Below are 22,334 nucleotides of genomic sequence, written 5' to 3' on the forward strand. Positions count from 1 at the left end.
CCTCCCTCTCAGTGCCTCCTGGATGCCACAGAACAGCTGATCGCGGTGGGTGGCAGGCACAAGGAGGGAGAGGGAAGAGTTGATCGGTGGAGCCACCAGCAGGCAGGAGGTGCTATGGGGGGAGCTTAGCTGCTGGTGGGTGCTAAGCACCCACTAATTTTTTCCACAGAGTCGGTGCCTATGAATGTTACTGGTCTGGTGAAATCTAATTATAGAACACACCACCAGTTTGCAGTGTCTGCCCTGTTTTCTGACAGTCTGCCCTGAGGAGGCACTCACAGTCATGAGCCACTCCAGACAGTGTGACACTGATCTCTTAGATGTCAATTAGTCCCCCAAAGAAAGCTGACTGTGGTCATTAGCTAAGAAGGCTCGCAGGCTGGGTGGATAAAGAGCCAAGTAACCCAAAAGCCCAAATCTGATAAAGAAGCACAGGAAGGATGCCCCTGGTGGGGAAAGAGAGAGGGTAACAGGGCTAGCTGAGCCCAGTCTCAGAAAGGCCTTAGGGGAGGGAAATCTTTCTTCTCCTCAGGTCCTGAGGTGAGGGCCAAAAACACAGAGGATACTGTGCACAGACTGTTGCATGGGAACTGTAGTGCTATTGGTGGAGGGAACTCAACACAAATGGCACCGTGAATGCACAACTAGTGGAGTCTAGGCTGTTTCTGTTGTTGCTAGAGAATTTACATCTGCAAGGGCCAGGCTGTTTTCTGCAGAATTTCAAAGCCCTGGCAATGAAGCTCATTTTTATGAAGTCCTGCCCATCATCTTTAGCTTTTAACAATGCTAGGAAATTGCATATCACCCCTACACACCTTCACCTCCCCCATGTTAAGAGGATGTTGAGATTTTGCATAGAAACACTCACAAGGATTTAGGTGGGAAGCCTATGACAGATACAGAGGCAGCTATGGTAGTGACCAAGCAGTGGAAGACACAATGAAGATGACTGGACGTGGAAGCTGCGGCATGTACATGATCCTGGAGGGGGTACCTGAAAAGAATTTTGTCTGCATGAAGTGCGGCCTGACAGAGCTGATAGAGGAAAAGATCTGAGGATTGGAGATGCAGGTGGAAACTCTGACTGAGCTTAGAAGGAGGTTCGAGCAGATGATGGAGCAAAGACATGAGGAGTCTGAAGGGAAAGGCTCAGACTTGCAGATGGAAGCAGGACCAAAGAATTCTGAGGGGAGACTGCTGGGTGAGGAAAGTGGACGGTGGAAGCATGTGACTAAGAGAACCAGACAGAGGAAAAGACGGGCTAGTGAAGGAAAAGTAGAGCTCAGGAACAGGTTTGCTGAGTTGGAAAATGAAGGAGGGGCACAGCAGGTGGTCGCTGAAGGCGAGAGGGCAAGGAAGAAGAGAAGAGCAGCTAATCCTATAGGAAGATGGGAAGAGTCAATGGAGATAACAACAAATATGAGCCCCAGGAGAATACGGGATGGGTTCTGGAGGATTGCAAGGGAAAATAGAAATCGAGAGGACTTGCAGCCAGAGGGAACAGGGGATAGAACGGAGAATCGCACCATCACCAGGAAAAGGCAGGTCTAGGTGATTGGGGACTCCTTACTGAAAAGAATAGACAGGCCTGTAAGCAGAGCTGATCCGGAAAACAGAAGAGTGTGATGTCTGCTGGGTGCTAAGATATGGGATGTGGACCTGAGGCTGGAGAGGACCCTAACGGGAGTGGGAAAGAATGCACTGACTGTCCTTCATGTGGGAACGAATGATACAGCTAGATTCTCACTGGAACATATCAAGGGAGACTATGCCAGGGTTGGGGAAGATGCTTAAGGAAATTGAGGCTCAGGTGATCTTCAGTGGGATTCTGCCTGTTCCTAGAGAAGGGCAACAAAGGTGTGACAAGATTATGATGATCAACAGATGGCTCAGGCAGTGGTGCTATAAGGAGAGCTTTGGAATGTATGGCCATTGAGAAGCATTCATGGACAGAGGACTGTTCTCTCACAATGGACTTCACCTGAGTAGGGAGGGAAATAGACTTCTAGGATGGAGGCTTGCCCAACTGATTAAGAGAGCTTTAAACTAGGAATTGGGGGGAGATGGTTGGGAGATGTCCAGGTAATCTCCACGCCGGAACTTAACATTGAGAGGGAAGAAAACGAAGTAAGAAAGGAGACAGCCTTAGGTAGGAGAATGGACATAAGGAGGAAGGATAGTGTAGATATCAGTCTAATAGGTGATACTGGGGGCAGAATGTCTGGGCCTAACCAGGTAAAGAATGTGAGCGAAGCCAAAGAGCAAAAATTAAGATGTTTGTACACCAATGCGAGGAGCCTAGGTAACAAAATGGATGAACTAGAGTTACTGGTGCAGGAAGTGAAACCAGGTATTATAGGGATAACAGAAACATGGTGGAATAGTAGTCATGACTGGAGTACAGGTATTGAAGGGTATGTGCTGTTTAAGAAAGACAGAAATAAAGGCAAAGTTGGTGGAGTAGCACTGTATATCAATGATGAGGTAGACTGAAAAGAAATAAGAAGGGATGGAATGGATAAGACAGAGTCTGTCTGGGCAAAAATCACATCGGGGAAGAAAGCTACCAAAGCCTCCCCTGAGATAGTGCTTGGGGTGTGTTATAGACCACAGGGATCTGATTTGGATATGGATAGAGACCTTTTTAATGTTTTTTAATGAAGTAAACACTAATGGGAATTGTGTGATCATGGGAGACTTTTACTTCCCAGATATAGACTGGAGGACAAGTAATAATCATAGGGCTCAGATTTTCCTATATGTGATAGCTGATGGATTCGTTCATCAGGTAGTTGCTGCACCAACAAGAGGGGATGCCATTTTAGATTTGGTTTTGGTGAGTAATGAGGACCTCATAGAAGAAATGGTTGTAGAGGACAACGTTGGTTCGAGCGATCATGAGCTAATTCAGTTTAAACTAAACGGAAGGTTAAACAAAAATAGATCTGTGACTAGGGTTATTGATTTCAAAAGGGCTAACTTTAAAAAATTAAGGAAATTAGTTAGGGAAATGGATTGGACTGAAGAACTTGTGGATCTAAAGGCGGAGGAGGCCTGGAATTACGTCAAGTCAAAGTTGCAGAAACTATCAGAAACCTGCATCCCAAGAAAGGGGAAAAAATTCATAGGCAGGAGTTGTAGACCAAGCTGGATGAGCAAGCATCTCAGAGAGGTGATTAAGAAAAAGCAGAAAGCCTACAAGGAGTGGAAGATGGGCGTTATCAGCAAGGAAAGCTACCTTACTGAGGTCAGAACATGTAGGGATAAAGTGAGAAAGGCCAAAAGCCATGTAGAGTTGGACGTTGCAAAGGAAATTAAAACCAATAGTAAAAGGTTCTATAGCCTAAAATACGGGATGTGGACGTGCAGTTGAAAAGGATCCTAAAAGGAGCAGGTAAGAACCCGTTGATCATCCTTCATGTAGGAACGAATGACACAGCTAGGTTCTCGCTGGAAAGAATCAAGGGAGACTATGCCAGGCTGGGTAAGACGCTCAAGGAAATTGAGGCTCAGGTGATCTTCAGTGGGATTCTACCTGTCCCTAGGGAAGGGCGACAAAGGGGTGACAGGATTGTGATGATAAATAGTTGGCTCAGGGAGTGGTGCTATAAGGAGGGCTTTGGGATGTATGGGCACTGGGAGGCTTTCGGGGACAGAGAACTGTTCTCACGGGATGGGCTCCACCTGAGTAGGGAAGGAATTAGACTTCTAGGAGGGAGGCTGGCTCATCTGATCAAAAGAGCTTTAAACTAGGAATTGGGGGGAGACGGTTGGGAGATGTCCAGGCACTCTCCACGCCAAATTTAAACATTGAGAGGGAGGACAGCCGGATAAGAACGGATATAGCCAGAGGGAGGGGTTTGGACATAAGGAAGAGGGGGGGGATGGATACTAGACCAATAGATCATACTGGTGGTACTGTGTCCCTACAAAACTGGGTAACAAAGGTAAGAGAGGCCAAACAGCAAAAATTAAGGTGTTTATACACCAATGCAAGAAGCCTAGGTAACAAAATGGAGGAATTGGAGCTCCTGGTCCGAGAATTGAAACCGGATATCGTAGGAATAACCGAAACATGGTGGAACGCTAGTCATGACTGGAGTATAGGTATGGAAGGGTATGTGCTGTTTAGGAAAGACCGAAACAAAGGTAAAGGTGGGGGAGTAGCATTGTATGTCAACAATGAGGTGAACTGTAATGAAATAACTAGTAATGGAATGGATAATACGGAGTCTGTTTGGGCAATGGTCACATTGGGGAAGAAAACTACTAGAGCCTCCCCTGGGATAGTGATTGGGGTGTGCTATAGACTGCCGGGATCTAGCCTGGATATGGATAGAGAACTCTTTAATGTTTTTAAGGAGGTAAATACTAATAGGAACTGTATGATCATGGGAGACTTTAACTTCCCGGATATAGATTGGGGAACAAATGCTAGTAATAATAATAGGGCTCAGCTTTTCCTAGACGTGATAGCTGATGAATTCCTTCATCAAGTAGTTGCTGAACCGATGAGGGGGGATGCCATTTTAGATTTGGTTTTGGTGAGTAGTGAGGACCTTGTTGAGGAAATGGTTGTAGGGGACAACCTTGGCTCGAGTGATCATGAGCTAATTCGGTTCAAAATAAATGGAAGGATAAACAAAATTGCATCTGAGACTAAGGTTTACGATTTCAAAAGAGCTAACTTTACTAAATTAAGGCGACTAGTTAGGGAAGTGGATTGGACTAACATATTTAGGGATCTAAAGGCAGAAGACGCCTGGGATTATTTCAGGTTGAAGTTGCAGGAGCTGTCAGAGGCCTGTATCCCGAGAAAGGGAAAACGGTTCGTAGGTAGCAGTTTTAGACCGAGCTGGATAAGCAAGCGTCTCAGAGGGGTGATTAAGAAAAAACAGAAAGTGTACAAGGAGTGGAAGATGGGAGGGATCAGCAAGGAAACCTACCTTATTGAGGTCAGAGGGTGTAGGGATGCAGTGAGAAAGGCCAAAGGCTGGGTAGAGATGGACCTTGCGAAGGGAATTAAAACCAATAGTAAAAGGTTTTTTAGCCATATAAATAGGAAGAAAACCAAGAAAGAAGAAGTGGGTCCGCTTAAAACTGTAAACGGGGTGGAGATTAAGGATAAGCTAGGCATGGCACAATATCTAAACGAATATTTTGCCTCGGTCTTTAATGAGGCTAATGAAGGGCTTAGGAATAGTGGCAGAGTGACTGATGGGAATGAAGGTGCGAGGTTGGAAATTACAGTATCCGAGGTATAAGCCAAACTTGAACAGCTTAACGGTAGTAAATCAGGCAGCCCGGATAATCTTCATCCTAGAATATTAAAGGAATTGGCGAGTGAAATTGCAAGCCCGTTAGCGATAATTTTTAATGAATCTCTAAACTCGGGGGTTGTACCGTTTGACTGGAGATTAGCTAATATAGTTCCTATTTTCAAGAAGGGGAAAAAAAGTGACCTGGGTAACTACAGGCCTGTTAGTTTAACATCTGTAGTATGTAAAGTCATGGAAAAAATATTAAAGGAGAGAGTAGTTACGGACCTTGAGGTCAATGGCGATTGGGACAAATTACAACATGGTTTTTCGAAAGGTAGATCGTGCCAAACCAACCTGATCTCCTTCTTTGAGAAAGACAGATTTTTTAGACAAGGGAAATGCGGTGGATCTAATATATCTTGATTTCAGTAAGGTGTTTGATACGGTACCACATGAAGAATTACTGGTTAAATTGGAAAAGATGGGGATCGAAATGAAAATCCAGAGGTGGATAAGGAACTGGTTAAAGGGGAGACTGCAGCGGGTCGTATTGAAAGGTGATCTGTCGGGTTGGAGGGAGGTTACCAGTGGAGTTCCTTAAGGTTCGGTTTTGGGTCCGATCTTATTCAATCTATTTATCACTGACCTTGGAACCAAAAGTAGGAGTGGGCTGATAAAGTTTGCGGATGACATGAAGTTGGGAGGTATTGCCAATTCGGAGAAGGATCGGGATATCCTCCAGGGAGATTTGGATGACCTTGTAAACTGGAGTATTAGTAACAGGATGAAATTCAATAGTGAGAAGTGTAAGGTCATGCATTTAGGTATGACTAACAGGAATTTTAGTTATAAGCTGGGGACGCACCAGTTGGAAGTAACGGAAGAGGAGAAGGACCTCGGAGTCCTGGTTGATTGCAGGATGACTATGAGTCGGCAATGTGATGTGGCCGTTAAAAAAGCTAATGCGGTCTTGGGATGCATTAGACGACGTATTTCTAGTAGAGATAAGGAGGTGCTAGTCCCGTTATACAAGGCGTTGGTGAGACCTCATTTGGAGTACTGTGTGCAGTTTTGGTCTCCCATGTTTAAGAAGGATGAATTCAAGCTGGAACAGGTACAAAGAAGGGCCACTAGAATGATCCGAGGAATGGAAAGCCTATCGTATGAAAGGAGACTTGAGGAGCTCGGTTTGTTTTCCTTAACCAAAAGAAGGTTGAGAGGAGATATGATTGCTCTCTTTAAATATGTCAGAGGGATAAATACCAGGGAGGGAGAGGAATTATTTCAGCTCAGTACTAATGTGGACACGAGAACAAATGGATATAAATTGGCAGTCGGGAAGTTTAGGCTTGAAATTAGATGAAGGTTTCTAACCATCAGAGGAGTGAAATTCTGGAACAGCCTACCGATGGAAACAGTGGGGGCGAAAGACCTCTCTGGCTTTAAGATTAAGCTTGATAAGTTTATGGAGGGAATGATTTGATAGGATAACGTGATTTAGTCAATAGGTCAATAACGTGCCACCACTGGTAATTAGTACCGAGGGTCAATGTTGGGATATTGATAGTCTTTTTCCTGAGTGTCTGGCTGGAGAGTCTTGCCCGCATGCTCGGGGTTCAGCTGATCGCCATATTTGGGGTCGGGAAGGAATTTTCCTCCAGGGTAGATTGGCAGTGGCCCTGGAGGTTTTTCGCCTTCCTCCGCAGCATGGGGCAGGGGTCGCTTGCTGAAGGATTATCTGCTACTTGAAGTCTTTAAATCAGGATTTGGGGACTTCCAACAGCTGAGTCAAGGGAGAGAATTATTTCAGGAGTGGGTGGGTCAGCTTTTGTGGCCTGCATCTTGCGGGAGGTCAGACTAGATGATCATAATGGTCCCTTCTGATCTTAAGTTCTATGATTCTATGATTCATATAAATAAGAAAAAAACAAACAAAGAGGAAGTGGGACCGCTAAACACTGAGGATGGAGTGGAGGTTAAGGTTAATCTAGGCATGGCCCAATATCTAAACAAATACTTTGCCTCAGTCTTTAATGAGGCTAATGAGGAGCTTAGGGATAATGGTAGGATAACATGGGAATATGGATATGGAGGTAGATATAACCACATCTGAGGTAGAAGCCAACTTGAACAGCTTAATGGGACTAAATCAGGAGGCCCAGATAACCTTCATCCAAGAACATTAAAGGAACTGGCACATGAAATTGCAAGCTCTTTAGCAAGAATTTTTAATGAATCTGTAAACTCAGGGGTTGTACCATATGACTGGAGAATTGCTAACATAGTTCCTATCTTTAAGAAAGGGGAAAAATGTGATCCAGGCAACTACAGGCCTGTTAGTTTGACATCTGCAGTATGCAAGGTCTTGGAAAAAAAGTTGAAGGAGAAAGTAGTTAAGGACATTGAGGTCAATGGTAATTGGGACTGTAAACGGGTCGACTCAGCCCTGCGGCGCCTCCTGCTGGTGACTCTGGGGAATTAGCTCTTTCCAGCCCTGGAGCGCCCTCTGCAGGCCAGTGATCCACCTGTTTGCTACTGGCCCCCGTGTCCCTCCCAGGACCCCGGTTCCCCTTTAATCTTTAACTGGGTTTCCCCTTCCCAGGGGAAACCCCACCCTACTATACCCACTTCACCTCAGTAGTGGCTACTGCCCAGTCTCTATCTAGCCCCCATTCACTGGGGCAGACTGCAGTAGCCAGCACTCATCATCAGCAAAGGGGGTTTGGGCCTGCTGCCATGGCCTACCCCTAGGTTGCCCCCTGCAACCCCCCCCCCAGTACCTTTTGCCCTGTGCTAGGCCGCAGCCTGGGGTTTTCTAGGCTGGAGCTTCCCCAGCTCCTCAGCCTTTCCCCAGCCCTGCTTCACTCTAGGTACCTTGTCTCAGTTCCCTGCAGCCAGGCCCATCTCCCTCTAGAAACAGAGAGAGACTGACTGGGCTCCTGGCTTACAGCCTTTTATAGGGGCCAGCTGTGGCCTGATTGGGGTGTGGCCCAGCTGAGCCTACTTTCCTCAATCAGTCCAGCTTGAGAGCAGCAGCTCTCAAGCCCTGCCAAGCCGCTTTCAAACCCCTTAAAACCCGGAGCAGGGATCCACCCTGCTACAGGGACAAAATACAACATGGTTTTACAAAAGCTAACTCATGCCAAACCAACCTGATCTCCTCCTTCTTTGAGAAGGTAACATATTTTTTAGACAAAGGAAATGCAGTGGATCTAATTTACATCGATTTCAGTAAGGCATTTGATACGGTCCCACATGGGGAATTATTACCTAAATTGGAAAAGATGGGAATCAATATGAAAACTGAAAGGTGGAGAAGGAACTGGTTAAAGGGGAGACTACAACGGGTCGTACTGAAAGGTGAACTGTCAGGCTGGAGGGAGGTTACTAGTGGAGTTCCTCAGGGATCAGTTTTGAGAACAATCTTATTTAATATTTTTATTACTGACCTTGGCACAAAAAGTGGGAATGTGCTAATAAAGTTTGTGGATGACAGAAAGCTGGGAGGTATTGCCAATACAGAAAAGGACCAGGATATCATACAGGAAGATCTGGATGACCTTGTAAACTGGAGTAATAGTACTAGGATGAAATTTAATAGTGAAAAGTGCAAGGTCATGCATTTAGGGATTAATAACAAGAATTTTGGTTATAAATTGGGGACACATTAGTTGGAAGTAACAGAGGAAGAGAAGGACCTTGGAGTATTGGTTGATCACAGGATGACTATGAGCTGCCAATGTGATATGGCCGTGAAAAAAGCTAATGCATTCTTGGGATGCATCAGGCGAGGTATTTCCAGTAGAGATAAAGAGATGTTAGTATCATTATAGAAGGCACTGATGAAACCTCATCTGGAATACTGTGTGCAGTTCTGGTCTCCCATGTTTAAAAAGGATGAATTCAAACTGGAGCAGGTACAGAGAAGGGCTACTAGGATGATCCGAGGAATGGAAAACCTGTCTTATGAAAGGAAACTCAAAGAGCTTGGCTTGTTTAGCCTAACCAAAAGAAGACTGAGGGGATAAATATAAATATATCAGAGGGATATATACCAGGGGGGGAGAGGAATTATTTGAATTCAGTACCAATGTGGACACAAGAACAAATGGATATAAACTGGCCATCAGGAAGTTTAGATTTGAAATTATATGAAGATTTCTAACCATCAGAGGAGTGAAGTTCTGGAACAGCCTTCCAAGGGGAGTAGTGGGGCGAAAGACATATCTGGCTTCATGACTAAGCAATCTGTGCCAGCCACTGCTCAGACAGGGCGGCTTCATACCTGCAGGCAGGATTCTTGAGACGATCCAGCAAGTGATGAGGGGAGAGGAGGAGTGACCGACGGGGGCGGGGCCTTGAGGGGAAGAGGCAGAGAGGGGAATGAGCCTAGAAGAAAGAGGTGGAGCAGGAGCAGGGCCTTGTGGGAAGAGGTGGAGAAGGGTGTGGCCATGAGAGGAAGAGGCAGGGAAGGGGGTAGAGCCTTGAGGATCCGATTACCAGCCATTAGAAAGATGGCAACCCTATGACACCCACATGAGTCATCAGCAAGGTTGGAACCTTTAGATCCACCACAGAAACTGCTGCCACTTGAGCTAATGGAGTAAGTGACAGTAGTAATAAGTTGTCATCCTCTTTGTGGACCAGCACTAGACGGGGATCCAAACGTTTTGTTGGGGGGGTTGACAGATATTTGCTAACAGCAGGGGAATGGCAAAACTCAGGGATACTGGGTTCCATTCCAGGCTCTGGAGAGGTGTGTGCTCTGGTAGTGATAGACCCTTCTTCCCCTGCTCTCCCAAATCTAACCCCTTCTGCCTCATCCCCTCCAAGCTGTCCCTGTCCCAGTCCTGCCTCTTCTCCATCCCTTGCTCTGTGTCACAGTCCCATTCTTCTTGTCTACACAGTTCCAGTCTCCACTCCTCAAGCTTCTCATCCCCAGTCCCAGTCTCCTTTCCAAGCCAGTCCTCAACTTCACCTCTGGCTTCCCCAGCCAAGTCCGAGTTCCCCCCTGTTTTCTGAGCTGTCCCTCCCCTTTGGGGTCCTCAGCTGATCTGTTTCTCACACTTACCTTTGCCTTGAGTTGTCCTGTCTGTCCAAAGCCCCAGTTTCCCTCCCTAGATGCCTCATCCAGTCTCAGAGTTTCTCTCTACACACACTTAGTTTGTGGCAAATGGGATGTAAATTTACCCCGCACTAGCCTGCTGCACACTGAGTGTCCTTGTGGAGCCTGCTGCTGCGCACTAACATTTCTCTAGTGCTTGGAAATGGGATATATCAAAGCACACAAGGGAACTGTTAGGGCTTCTCTTTGCTACCACACTAAATCAGTGCCACTTTATTGATGCAGCGGCACCAATTTAATGTATCTAGTGAAGATGCAAGACATTGATGGGAGAGCGCTCTCCTGTCCGCATAATTAGTCATAGAATAATAGAATATTAAGGTTGGAAGAGATCTCAGGAGGTCATCTAGTCCAACCCCCTGCTCAAAGCAGGACCAACACCAACTAAATCATCCCAGCCAGGGCTTTGTCAAGCCTGACCTTAAAAACCTCTAAAGATGGAGATTTTACCACCTCCCTAGGTAACCCATTCCAGTACTTCACCGCTCTCCTAGTGAAATAGTGTTTCCTAATATCCAGCCTAGACCTCTCCCACTGCAACTTCAGACCATTGCTTCTTATTCTGACATCTACCACCACTGAGAACAGCCTAGCTCCATCCTCTTTGGAATCCCCATTCAGGTGAAGACACATGACGTCGATGGGAGAGAGCTCTCCCGTCTACATAATTAGGAACATAATTTCAGCATAATTGTATTGGTTACACGTCTTACCACTACTGCAACCCCTCTTCTGGGACAGTCACCTTGTTGCGGTGAAGGAGCTTGTGTGCTCCAATGATCATCAGAGCTATGCTGTCGGGAGCTTCATTTTTCTTCAAATTTGGTATAATGAGAAGATTCTGGAAGACTTGAGAAATGCCAACATTGTTACAATCTTTAAGAAAGGAGATAAGTCAGAGAGTGGAAATTATTGTGGCATTGCCTTGCTATCTACAGCAGGGAAAATTCTCGCCCCTATCCTCTTAAACCGATTACTTTCCCTTGCCGAGGAAATATTGCCAGAATCACAGTGCGGTTTAAGACCATCCTGCAGGACAACCAACATGAACTTTGTAGCCCACCAAATCCAGGAAAAGTCTTGGGAGCAAAATCAGGACCTGTACATGGCCTTCATCGATTTGACAAAGGCCTTCAACACTATCAATCGTGAAGCCCTGTGGAAGGCACTGGCCAGATTTGGCTGCCCTCCAAAATTTATTAAGGGCCGAAGGTTTCTTCATGATGAGATGACTATCATTGTTCTCTGTAATGGCCTGGAGATGGATCCTTTTGGCATCAAAACTGGGGTTAAGCAAGGATGTGTTATTGCCACAACCCTGTTCTCCATGTATTTAGCAGTCATTTTGGTCCTAGTTAAAGACCGCCTCCCCACTGGAGTTGACATTCAATACAGAATGGATGGGCAGTTTATTAATCTTTGAAGTTTCCACTGAAAGTCTAAACTCCTCAGACAGTCCGTTACTGACCTTCAGTACTCTGATGACTGTTCCATCCTTGCGCACACTGAGAATGACCTTCAGTCCACACTGGAATTTTTTGCACAAGTTTACCAAAGCCTGTGATTCTCACTCAGTATCAAGAAAACTAATGTGCTCCATCAACCTGCTTCAGGCCTTCCACATGAGCCTCCACAAATCACCATTGAGGGGCAGACTTTGGAGAGAGTTGAGGACTTCTGTTACCTTGGTAGCTAACTTTCTCAAAATGCAAACATTGACAGTGAGATCCAGCACAGGATCCATTGCCCAAGTGCTTCCTTTGGGAAACTGCTCTGGCACATTTTCACAGACCGTGACCTACAGCAGGACACCAAGATCCAGGTCTATAAAATAATTGTTATTCCTACTCTCCTTTATAGATGCGAAACCTGGGTGACCTATCGACAGCACCTCAAAGTCTGGAGAGGTACCACCAATGATGTCTCTGGAAGATCCTTTGCATCAAGTGGGAAGATCACTGCACTAACACCAACATCCTCATTGAACCTAATGTCACCAGCATTGAAGCAATGATCCTCACTCACCAACTCTGCTGGGCTGGACATTGTGTGCAGATGCCAGACTCTCGCCGCCCAAAACAAGCCCTCTACTCTCAGCTCACCTATGGTCAGAGATCCTGTGGGAGTCAGAGGAAACCCTACAAAGACACACTGAAAGTGTATCTCAAGAAAAGTCATGTAGACAGCCCAAGCTGGGAGGAGCAACCAACCAACCAATCTCAATGACGCTTCATCCTCCATCAAGCAGTGGCCTGCTTCAAGGAGAAGTGCCTTGACCTCAAAGTTGAAAAGAGAGAGAGAAGGAAAGAAAGAAAGAAAGAAGTTTCTCCCAGAAGGCAGCTGACCTGTCAGGAAATGTCTATACCTACTGTGGGCAGATCTATGGTTCCAGGATTGGACTCCTGAGTCGTCTCAGGACCCATATGTAAATCTGTGGTAGAGATCATCCTCGAATGGAGGGATCACCGATGATGGCGATGCTGCTGCTGCAAACAATGAAGCTGTGGGCCTACAGCCAGCAGCCTCTTTCACTGTGCATCCCTGGTTCACTCCCTGGCCACCATCCAGCCTGTGCACTGATTGAGGCAGGTACCTTGGCAGAGGAGAATGTTTTGGCGAAGTTTGGTATTAATCCAACCAGAAATGAAATCTGAAAGCTGGATGAGAAGAGGTTGAGAGACACAAGGTGACTGAGGTAATATCTTTTATTGGACCAACTCCTGTTGGCGAGAGAGACGAGCTTCTGAGCTTACACACAGCTTGTCTCTGTAGGATCAAAAGTTTATCTCTCTCCAACAGAAATGGCTCCAATAAAAGATATTATCTCACCCACCCTGTCTCTCTAATATCCTGGGACTAACAGGGCTACAACAACACTGCATATAAGAAGACGACTGTCACTTTTTGGAAAGTATTCTAGTATTCTGTCAGGACAACATTTCTCAAAAATTGCTTGGTGCAGAAACATCACAGCTCCTGTATATAGAACAGGAGTACTTGTAGCACCTTAGAGACTAAGGCCTGGTCTACACTAGGACTTTAATTCGAATTTAGCAGCGTTAATTCGAACTAACCGCTCAACCGTCCACACCAGGAAGCCATTTAATTCGAACTAGAGGGCTCTTTAGTTCGAATTTGGTACTCCACCCCGGCAGGTGGAGTAACGCTAAATTCGACATGGCTAGTTCGAATTAGGCTAGGTGTGGATGGAAATCGAACTTAGTAGCTCCGGGAGCTATCCCACACTGCACCACTCTGTTGACGCTCTGGACAGCAGCCCGAGCTTGGATTATCTGCCCAGCCACACAGGAAATGACCCGCGAAAATTTGAATTCATTTTCCTGTCTGGGCGGTTTGAATCTGACGTTCTGGTTGCACATCGGGGCGAGCTCCGCAGCACCGGCAGCAATGCAGAGCTCTCCAGCAGAGGAGTTCATGTAATCTCTGAATAGAAAGAGGGACCCGGCATAGACTGACCGGGAACTCTTCGATCTGATCGGTGTGTGGGGCGAGGAGTCTGTGCTTTCGGAGCTGCGCTCCAACGAACGGAATGCAAAGACCTACGAGAAGGTCTCCAAAGCCATGATACAGACAGAGGATACAGCCATCATGCAACGCAGCGCCGCGTGAAAATCAAGGACCCCAGACAAGGCTACCAAAAAATCAAAGCGGCCAACGGACGCTACGGAGCCTGCCACCACTGCCCCACCAGTGACCATGGACTCTGATGATGGGACAGTGTCGACGGACAGTTCCTCGACGATGTTCATGGACGGGGAAGATGAGGAAGGGTTTGTGGAGGACGAGGCAGGCGATAGCGCTTACAACGCTGGTTTCCCCGACAGCCAGGATCTCTTCATCACCGTCACGGAGATCCCCTACCAACCCTCCCCGGCCAGGAACCCGGATCCTGAATCAGGGGTAGGAGCAGTCAGTAAGTGCTTTAACCATGTTAACTTTTATTCTTAATATAACAGGAATCTGAAGTGTGTGAAAAGGAGGTCTCTGTATATATGGTGATAGAACAGAAATCCTCCTGGGAGAACGCCACGAAGCTCTCCTGCCGTTAATCGATAAGCATCAGCAGGAGGTTCCTGGGGAGAGCTGCCTTACTGGGTGCTCCGTGATAGCACACTTTTCCGCGCGAGGCTTTCATGCGGTATTCAGGGAGCACTGCCTCCCAGAGCACGGCTGCATAGGTCCGTGGTTCGTGCTAGATTTCACGCAGCATGCGCTCTCTATCTCCTTCAGTGCCTGTCCTCACGGTGATCTCGCTCGGAGACTCCTGCATCTAAGTAGGGGAAGAAATGTTACGTTACGCCTGGTCCAAAGTATTTTTAATAAATAAACGGACAGACGGCATAGCACAGACTCAGCACGCAGCTGCGTGACGAGCGTAACGGAAAGCCAAAGAATCAAATGGACGCTCATGGAGGGAGGGGGGAACGAGGACGCAAGGTATCCCACAGTTCCTGCTGTCTCCGAAAAGCATTTGCATTCTTGGCTGATCTCCAAATGCTTCTAGGGTCAAACACAGTGTCCGCGGTGGGTCGGGGCATAGCTCGGCAATTTACACACACCCCCGACCCCCAGAAGTTAAAGGGAAAACAATCCTCTGTTGACTCTTTTACATGTCACCGTATCTGTACTGAATGCTGCAGATAGACGCGATGGTGCAGCACTCAACACCAACATCCTTGCTCCCCCCACGCTATGGATGGCTGATGGTACAAAACGATGGAAATCCATCCTCATCATCAGCCTATTGGCACATGGGGCAGTGCAAAAGGGCTGGTAACCATGACAACCGTACCAACTTGCTTGGGACTGGTCGGTCAAGGCCGCCTGTTGCTAATTTTTCATGGTAGATGGTGCAGTATGGCTGGTAACCGTCCTCATCATTGCAACAGGGGGCTGAGATCCATCAGCCCCCACCCTTCATTGTAAAGAAAAGATTCAATTGCCCCTGGACTAGCAGAGGGATGAGTGGCTCCCTCCTCCACACCCCTTAATGTCATCTCTGGACTATCATTGCAGCTGGAGGCTTCCTTCCACTCATTTCTCACAAACGACTACCTGTGTCTTATTCATGCATTCTATATTACTTCATCACACAAGTGGGGGGACAATGGTATTGGAACCCAGGAAGGCTGGGGGAAGAACGGAATGAACAGCTGGGGTTGTTTCAGGAGCACACCCTGTGAATAGCGTTCAGCTCAAAATTTATGCAGGATTGGACAGAGAGCAGCTGTGGTCTCTGGTTGTATGATACAGTGGTTCTCTAGTACACTTGCACATAATCTAGGCAGGACTGATTCTATTTTTAGATACCCAAAAAGGAGGGATTGACTCGGGGAGTCATTCCCAAATTTTGCTTTTGCGCCCCTGGCTGATCGACCAGGGGCACTTATGACAGCACCAAATGGCGCAGTGCAAAAGGACAGGTAACCATGACCATCTTATTACCGTCTTCTTACCAGTTCATGGTATGGTAGACGGTGCAGTATGCCTGGTAACCATCGCTGCTGTCATGCAAAAGCATAAGCATGCTGCTGTGTAGCGCTGCTGGTCCGCCTCTGTCAGCGGCATACAGTACACATACGGTGACATACACAAAAGGCAAAATAGGGTCCATTGTTGCCACGCTATGGCGTGTGCCAGGGCATTTCATGGAAAACGTGATCGAAATGATTGTCTGCCCTTGCTTTCCCGGAGGAAGGAATGACTGGCGACATTTACCCAGAATCCACCGTGCAAATGATTTGTGCAACAGCAGGCACAGGGGTCTCAACAAAAAATTCACAGAGACAGCCTAGACTCAGTTAATTGTTCGCAAAAAAGTATCATTGCAAGGAATTAACTAACTGTTTCCCATCTCACAGCTTCCACTGTCTCCAGACCTTCCACAGCATCCCCCTCGCAGAGGCTGGCGAAGATTAGGCGGCGAAAGAAAAAGACAAGGGACACGATTTTCGATGAATGTGTGGGCTGCTACCTAGCCGAGGCGGACCAGCAGAGGCAGTGGAGGGAGAAAGTCTCTCTGTACCAGCGCTCACACAGCGAATGGGAGGAGAGGTGGCGTGAGGAACACAAGCAGGCGAGTCAAGCAATGCTTGTACTACTGAGGGAGCAAACGGACACGCTCTGGCGACTTGTGTATGTTCTGCAGGACCGCTGCAGGACAGAGCCCCCGGCAGTATCTCTGCAACCGCCCTCCCCCGCCACAAAGTCACATACCCCCCTCACCCTAAATAACCAGGAGGATGCCCGCCCTGGGCCGTGAATACTGTCACTGCACCCCAGCAGAGTGCTCAAGTAACCAAAAGCTCTCATACCCTACGTTTGCATAAGTCCTTCCCTTCCGGACTCAAACAAGTCCCAATCCCAGTCCCATCCCATAACTGTGTACTTAAGTAATAAAAATACTTTGCTGTTAAGTACTGTTTCCGTCATGTTTCCTCACTGAAGACTGTGTTTGAATGGGGTGCGTGGGGAAGTGCGTTGCTAATTGCATAGGACAGGCACCTTTCGCAGGGTACAGACACGGGGGCCGGATCAGCAGCGGGTAACACACACAGTGCAGTCAGCAGGCACCGTGGTCGGTATGGGAGGTGGTTTCCAGGTTCTGTGTGGGCGGTGGGGATGTGACTTTTTAGCGGGGGAGGGCGGGTACAGATCTTATACAGCGGTCCTTGTTGTGGACCGCTGAGTCATGCAGCAGAGGAATCTGTATCCGTCCTCCTCCGCCACAAGGCCACATAGCCCCCCGCACACAGAATCCCAAAAAGGAGGGATGGCAGGCTCCGTTGAAACAAGCAGTCCAGCAATGCGGACCGCTGTAGGAGCAGGAGCCTGTCATTCCTTGAGTTTAGAGGCGGTCTTTACATCAGCGCACACCCTACCCACCGCAGTCTGCGTTCCAGTTTCGACCCTTTAACGAAAAGTCATGAATAAAGAAACCTCTCCTCAGTAACAGTGTGACATGTATTTTATTTTTACACGTGTCTTGGAAGTGGAGGAAACGGGGAGAACGGGGTATTTAACCGAAGAGGAGAGTCAACAGTAACTGGGTAAAGAAACAGGGGCAGGTTCAGCTTCTCTGTAAAGAAACTGAACAGTCACAGGTCACGCTGCTCGCTGCTCGCTGGTATTTAAAGTGTTCCTTGTCGCTGTCCCAGGCGCCTGTATAGGGCTTCATGAGCAAGTGCATTCGCGGGTAGGCTGGGTCACCGAGGATCACTATAGGCAAATGCACATCCACAACAGTTATTTCGTGGTACGGGAAGAAACTACCTTCCAGCAGGCGTCTGAGCAGCCCACAGTTCCTGAGAACACACGCATCAGGAACCTTGCCCGGCCATACGATGTTCATGTTGGTAAAAAGGCCCCTATGGTCCCCCAGTGCTTGCAGAACCATTGAAAAGTAGCCCAATTTCTCAGCAGCTGAATGTGGAAGAGGTGGACGATAAAGTGCGAGGAGGAGAAAACGGTGAGGATCGCAGCGGGCTCCATGCTTGCAGTGCTGTGGCGTCCACGCTGTCACTGACCAGAAAAGTGCATGAACAGATTGCCCGCAGGCGCTTTCAGGGAGGGAGGGAGTGAGGGCGTGATTGACGGTTCAATGACGACAGTTACCCAAAACCACCCTCGACACATTTTTTCCCCCAGCATGCATTGGGGGGAAATCCCAGAATTCAAATGGGCAGCGGGGACTGCGGGAACTGTGGGATAGCTTCCCACAGTGCACCGCTTCGAAAGTCGACGCCGGCCCCGTGAATGTGGACTCAGAAGTTCGAATTAGTGTATTTAGTATGGATACACAAATTCGACTTCATAAGGTCGAATCCACAAATTCGAATTAAGTAGATTCGAAATAGTCCTGTAGTGTAGACAAGGCCTAACAAATTTATTTGAGCATAAGCTTTTATGGCTACAGCCCACTTCATCGGATGCATAGAATGGAACACACAGAAAGAGGCAGGAGCGATCCGCCTCCCTACCTGAGGAGAAGGGTCACTAGCCTCCCAGCCGAGGCAGCCACCAGTGAGTAAGCACTGTCTCCCCAGCCAAGGGGGACTGTGGAAGAGACCTAGGAGCCTCCAGCAACAGAGGTAAGTGGGTCCCTAAAACCCAGAGACATTGTGGGGCTCAGTCTCACCAAACTTGCAGCTGCCCCACCTGAAGGAGCCGGGGACCGCAGCAGGAGGCCACCCAAGATATACGAGAGGGCGCTATGGGATACAAGCCACCAGCGAATGGGACTAAAGGGGTCGTGCCCCAAACAAAAGGGACACCGGTAGGAAGTAGCCCAGGGCAGGGGATTTATATCCCTGCTGGGAGGCCGCCCCTATTCAAGGGTAGATGCATGCAGGACCCTGGCCTGGGAGCTGGTGGAGAGGGAGGGCCTGGGTTTCCCTTCCCCACTGCCTAAAATACTGAGGCAACTTAACCTGGAAAACAAGGATCTGGAGGTCAGACGCAGCAACCAGTAGGTCGTCTGCCCCTTCAAGCACCCTGTTACAAACCTGAACTTTTTTCCCACTGCAAATGTGCAGCTCCAGCTGAGATGCAGGCGCAGTTTTACAGAAAGGTGCACAGAAGGGACTTTTCCTCTGATACCCCTTGGTTCTTGTGCAGCTCCCTCCTCCTGATGAGGCTCAGAGGAGAGGGACCCCCTGCTGTGCACTTGCTAGGTGTGCAGCACAAGGCATTGCAGTTGTTATTACCAGGTTAGGGAATTTACACTGGTGAAGGTCAATCTGTTTTCTTGAGTGTTTCAAAGTCCTGACAATGAATCTTTGTAAAGTTCCTGCCCACCCCAGATATTTTATTTTTTAAAAATACTAAGAAATTGCATACAACTCCTCCCCCCATGTGAAGACTGTATTGATGTTTGTCATTGAAACACTCAAAATCCAGGAAAGAGTTGAGATTAAACACTGCCCTGAGTTCCCATTGCCAGGGGGAGCTGCTAAAACTTTCGGAACTATGGGAAAATATTCTCTCTACCTTGTGCTATACTCAGCGGAAGATATTATTCCTACCAAATGTTAAGAAGAGAGAAGTTAAAAATAAAACATGTAATGGGTCTGTAGCTGTAATGTTAACTACTGAGTCACAACAAATGTCTCCATAATATGATATTCCTGTGCTGTGCAGGGTTGAGGTATATTTTTGGCTGAACTCTCTATGCTATGCCGAATCCACTGTGTATCAGAGGTTTTGAAATTTTCTATTACTAGTTGGTCCAAAATGTGAGAAGTAACAGAGCAGATGGGGAGTGCTCTTGGCTAAATCTAATTCTGGCCAAGCTGGGAGAATCTCCCCATTCTTTGGTCATCTTATGAGGGTAGCAAAGGGGTTACATAAATACCCCACCCTCTGTACCTCTGCAGTTGGGTGTCTGGGTCTGGATTTTGGCATGAGTGTAACATTTTCAAAAGTGCCTCAGCGACTTAGGAGCCTAAGTGACATTTTCCTTTTCCATTTTCTCTCCTGTCTTTATTTTTAGACCCATTCAGAGGGAAGGGGAAAGGAAAGGCGTGGCACTGAAACAACTGGAAATGAGATAATGAAAACACTTCACAGTCACACAGGGGGCTCCTTAGTGACCAGAGACATGAACAGTAATAACTACAGCTCAGTAATAACAAATATTACAAAATTTGCTCTGTTTTTGGTTGTTTCTCATTAAGGTCACAGGCACACAATGCCCTCTGGGTTCAAGTCCTTTTGTCTCAGGGGATTTGCCTTTCAGGACTGAGCTGGCTGATTCTTACCTGAACAGGTCACTCCAGCATCCTCTGTGTGATCGCAGTCACTCTCACCCCATCCCTCGTTCCCGCAGTGCCAGAGAGCAGACTCGGTACCATCACAGGCAACTTCATCCAGCAAAATTGGTCCAGATCCTTCTCCAAAATGAGCCAGGCCAGGGGCACTGACAGCAGATCCACATCCCAATTGCTTACAAACAACTCCAGCATCTTCCGTGTCCCATTCATCATCACACACCGTCCCCCACTGATCCTGGTGTTTAACCTCCACTCTCCCGGCACAGGGGCTGCCTCCATCCGCCAGCCTCAGCTCCTCAGCACCTTCAAAGAGAGACACAGAGAAGGGTCAGAGTGAGCAGGGAGCCCCCTCCCCAGCGTTATCACAGCAGAGTCCGTGCCCGGCAGCAGGGGATCTGTGCCCAGAACCAGGAGAATGGGACATGCCCAGAGCTGCCTCATGGCACCACCTGATCCCATCTCAGGGCCTCACACTCGGGGCTGTCAGTGCTGCAGCTCTCGCCATTTTATCCTCACTCTGGCGATTTGGGGTGTTTTTACCTGTCTCATGAGAACACGATGAAAGGTGCCAACTCACTGAGTTTTCCTTATTAGAAATGGTGCCATCTCCTGTCACTGTCACTGGGGCTGAAGCCAGCGAGATGGCAGGGAGAGGGTCTGCAGTGGAGGTTAACAGGGAGGCAGGAGAGAGAGTCAGAAGGGAGGGGAGGGGACAGGGATCTGAAATTGGGGCAGGAGGGAGGAGTGGAAATGGAGCACAGCAGGGGTGGCTCTAGGGATTTTGCTGCCCCAAGAACGGCAGGCAGGCTGCCTTCGGTGGCTTGCCTGTGGAGGGTCCGCTGGTCCCTTGCGGCGACCGGCAGAGTGCCCCCCACGGTTTGCCGCCTCAAGCACACTTGGCGTGCTGGGGCCTGGAGCTGCCCCTGGAGCACAGGGTGGTCTGGAGGGAGAGCAGGGAGCATGGGGCTGGAGGGGGTTATTGAGCAGTGGCCAAGAGGAAGGGGAGGAGAAGGGGGTCTGCATGGAGAGGTGGAGGGAGGAGGGGGTCTGGAGTGGGGGAGAGGAGTGAGAAGTGAGGAGGGGTTGAGGAATCGGGCAGGAGGGAGAGAGAGCAGAGGGGGTAGAAGGAGACATGGGGAGAAGAGGGGGCTCTAAAGAGGGGGGAAGGATGAGGTAGGTGTGGAGAAGGGTGATCATGTGTCGGCGGAGGAGCGATGGGGCCTTAAGCAGGGCAGCAAGAGGGTGAGGAGGGGAGGGGTGTGGAGCTGAGGATGGGAGGGAGGGGAAGTAGCCTGGAGCAGGGGTACACGAGGGAGTATTGGGGAGGATGGTGGAGTCAGGATGGAGTCGGGGGGATGGTCTGGTGCCGGTGGACAGGAGGTAGGGGAGCTCTGGAGCAGGGGGACAGGAGGGAGTATTGGAGTGGGGAATGGAGTCTGGAGTAGGCAGGGGATGGGATCAGGAGTGGGAGGGGGCAGGAGTGAAGGAGAGATGGGGAGGAAGGGGATATCAGAATGGGGCAGTGCTTCCCCGTCTCAGGCAGAGAAGTTGTGGGGAGTGGGGGAAGTTAGGGAAGTGTTGCTGTTTGCAAAAGCGTAAACCAAACCCATCGTGTTACAGTGACATAATTTCTGTGAATGGTTAATGTCGGAGTGAAGGTCTCCAGTGTCTCTGTGTGTAACTCACCCCTGAACAGTAACAGAAGTTCTGTGTGTGAGTGGGAACCACGCTGCATTAATTAGCTCAGTGGCTGACAACTATTTCTCAGTCAGTCCTTCTTCTGTCAGAGGAACTGAACCAGGAGGGGAGAGCGAAGGCAGTGCTGGGCAATGGACGGCAGTTCCTGTCTCAGGGGTGAGGGGAGGGTAGGCGCAGTCTCCAGCTGAGCAGCCAGGGGAGCTGTGCAGTTTGAGTGCATTAAACGATGACTTTTCAGCCTGCGATTCTCACCCCCACTCTGGCAGAGGAGTGGGACGGGGGAAGGGGGTTCTAAAGTCCGTAGACAGACTGAGTAACATGACTGGATGTTTTTTATAACTTTGTAATTTTTGTTCTGTGGAGCTTGGCATTACAGCTTCGGGCTCCCTACTGGAGCTTCCTCTCCCCACCTGTTCCACACATTTCCCTATTCCACTGGTCTCTTCCCACCCTCCTCTC

General features: G+C 48.4%; 1 protein-coding gene across 1 annotated transcript in view; it reads right to left on the reverse strand.

Moving 5' to 3' along the window:
• Positions 1-22,334, reverse strand: part of LOC123355760 (scavenger receptor cysteine-rich type 1 protein M130-like) — a 301,663-nt gene that overhangs the window by 40,865 nt on the left and 238,464 nt on the right. The window contains exon 13 of the mRNA XM_044998406.1: positions 20,166-20,469. Coding sequence (XP_044854341.1) covers positions 20,166-20,469 — 304 coding nt within the window. The remainder of the gene's footprint in view (positions 1-20,165; positions 20,470-22,334) is intronic.

The sequence above is a fragment of the Mauremys mutica genome, chromosome 1 (genome assembly GCF_020497125.1).
Source record: "Mauremys mutica isolate MM-2020 ecotype Southern chromosome 1, ASM2049712v1, whole genome shotgun sequence".
In the NCBI taxonomy this organism is placed as follows: Eukaryota; Metazoa; Chordata; order Testudines; family Geoemydidae; genus Mauremys; species Mauremys mutica.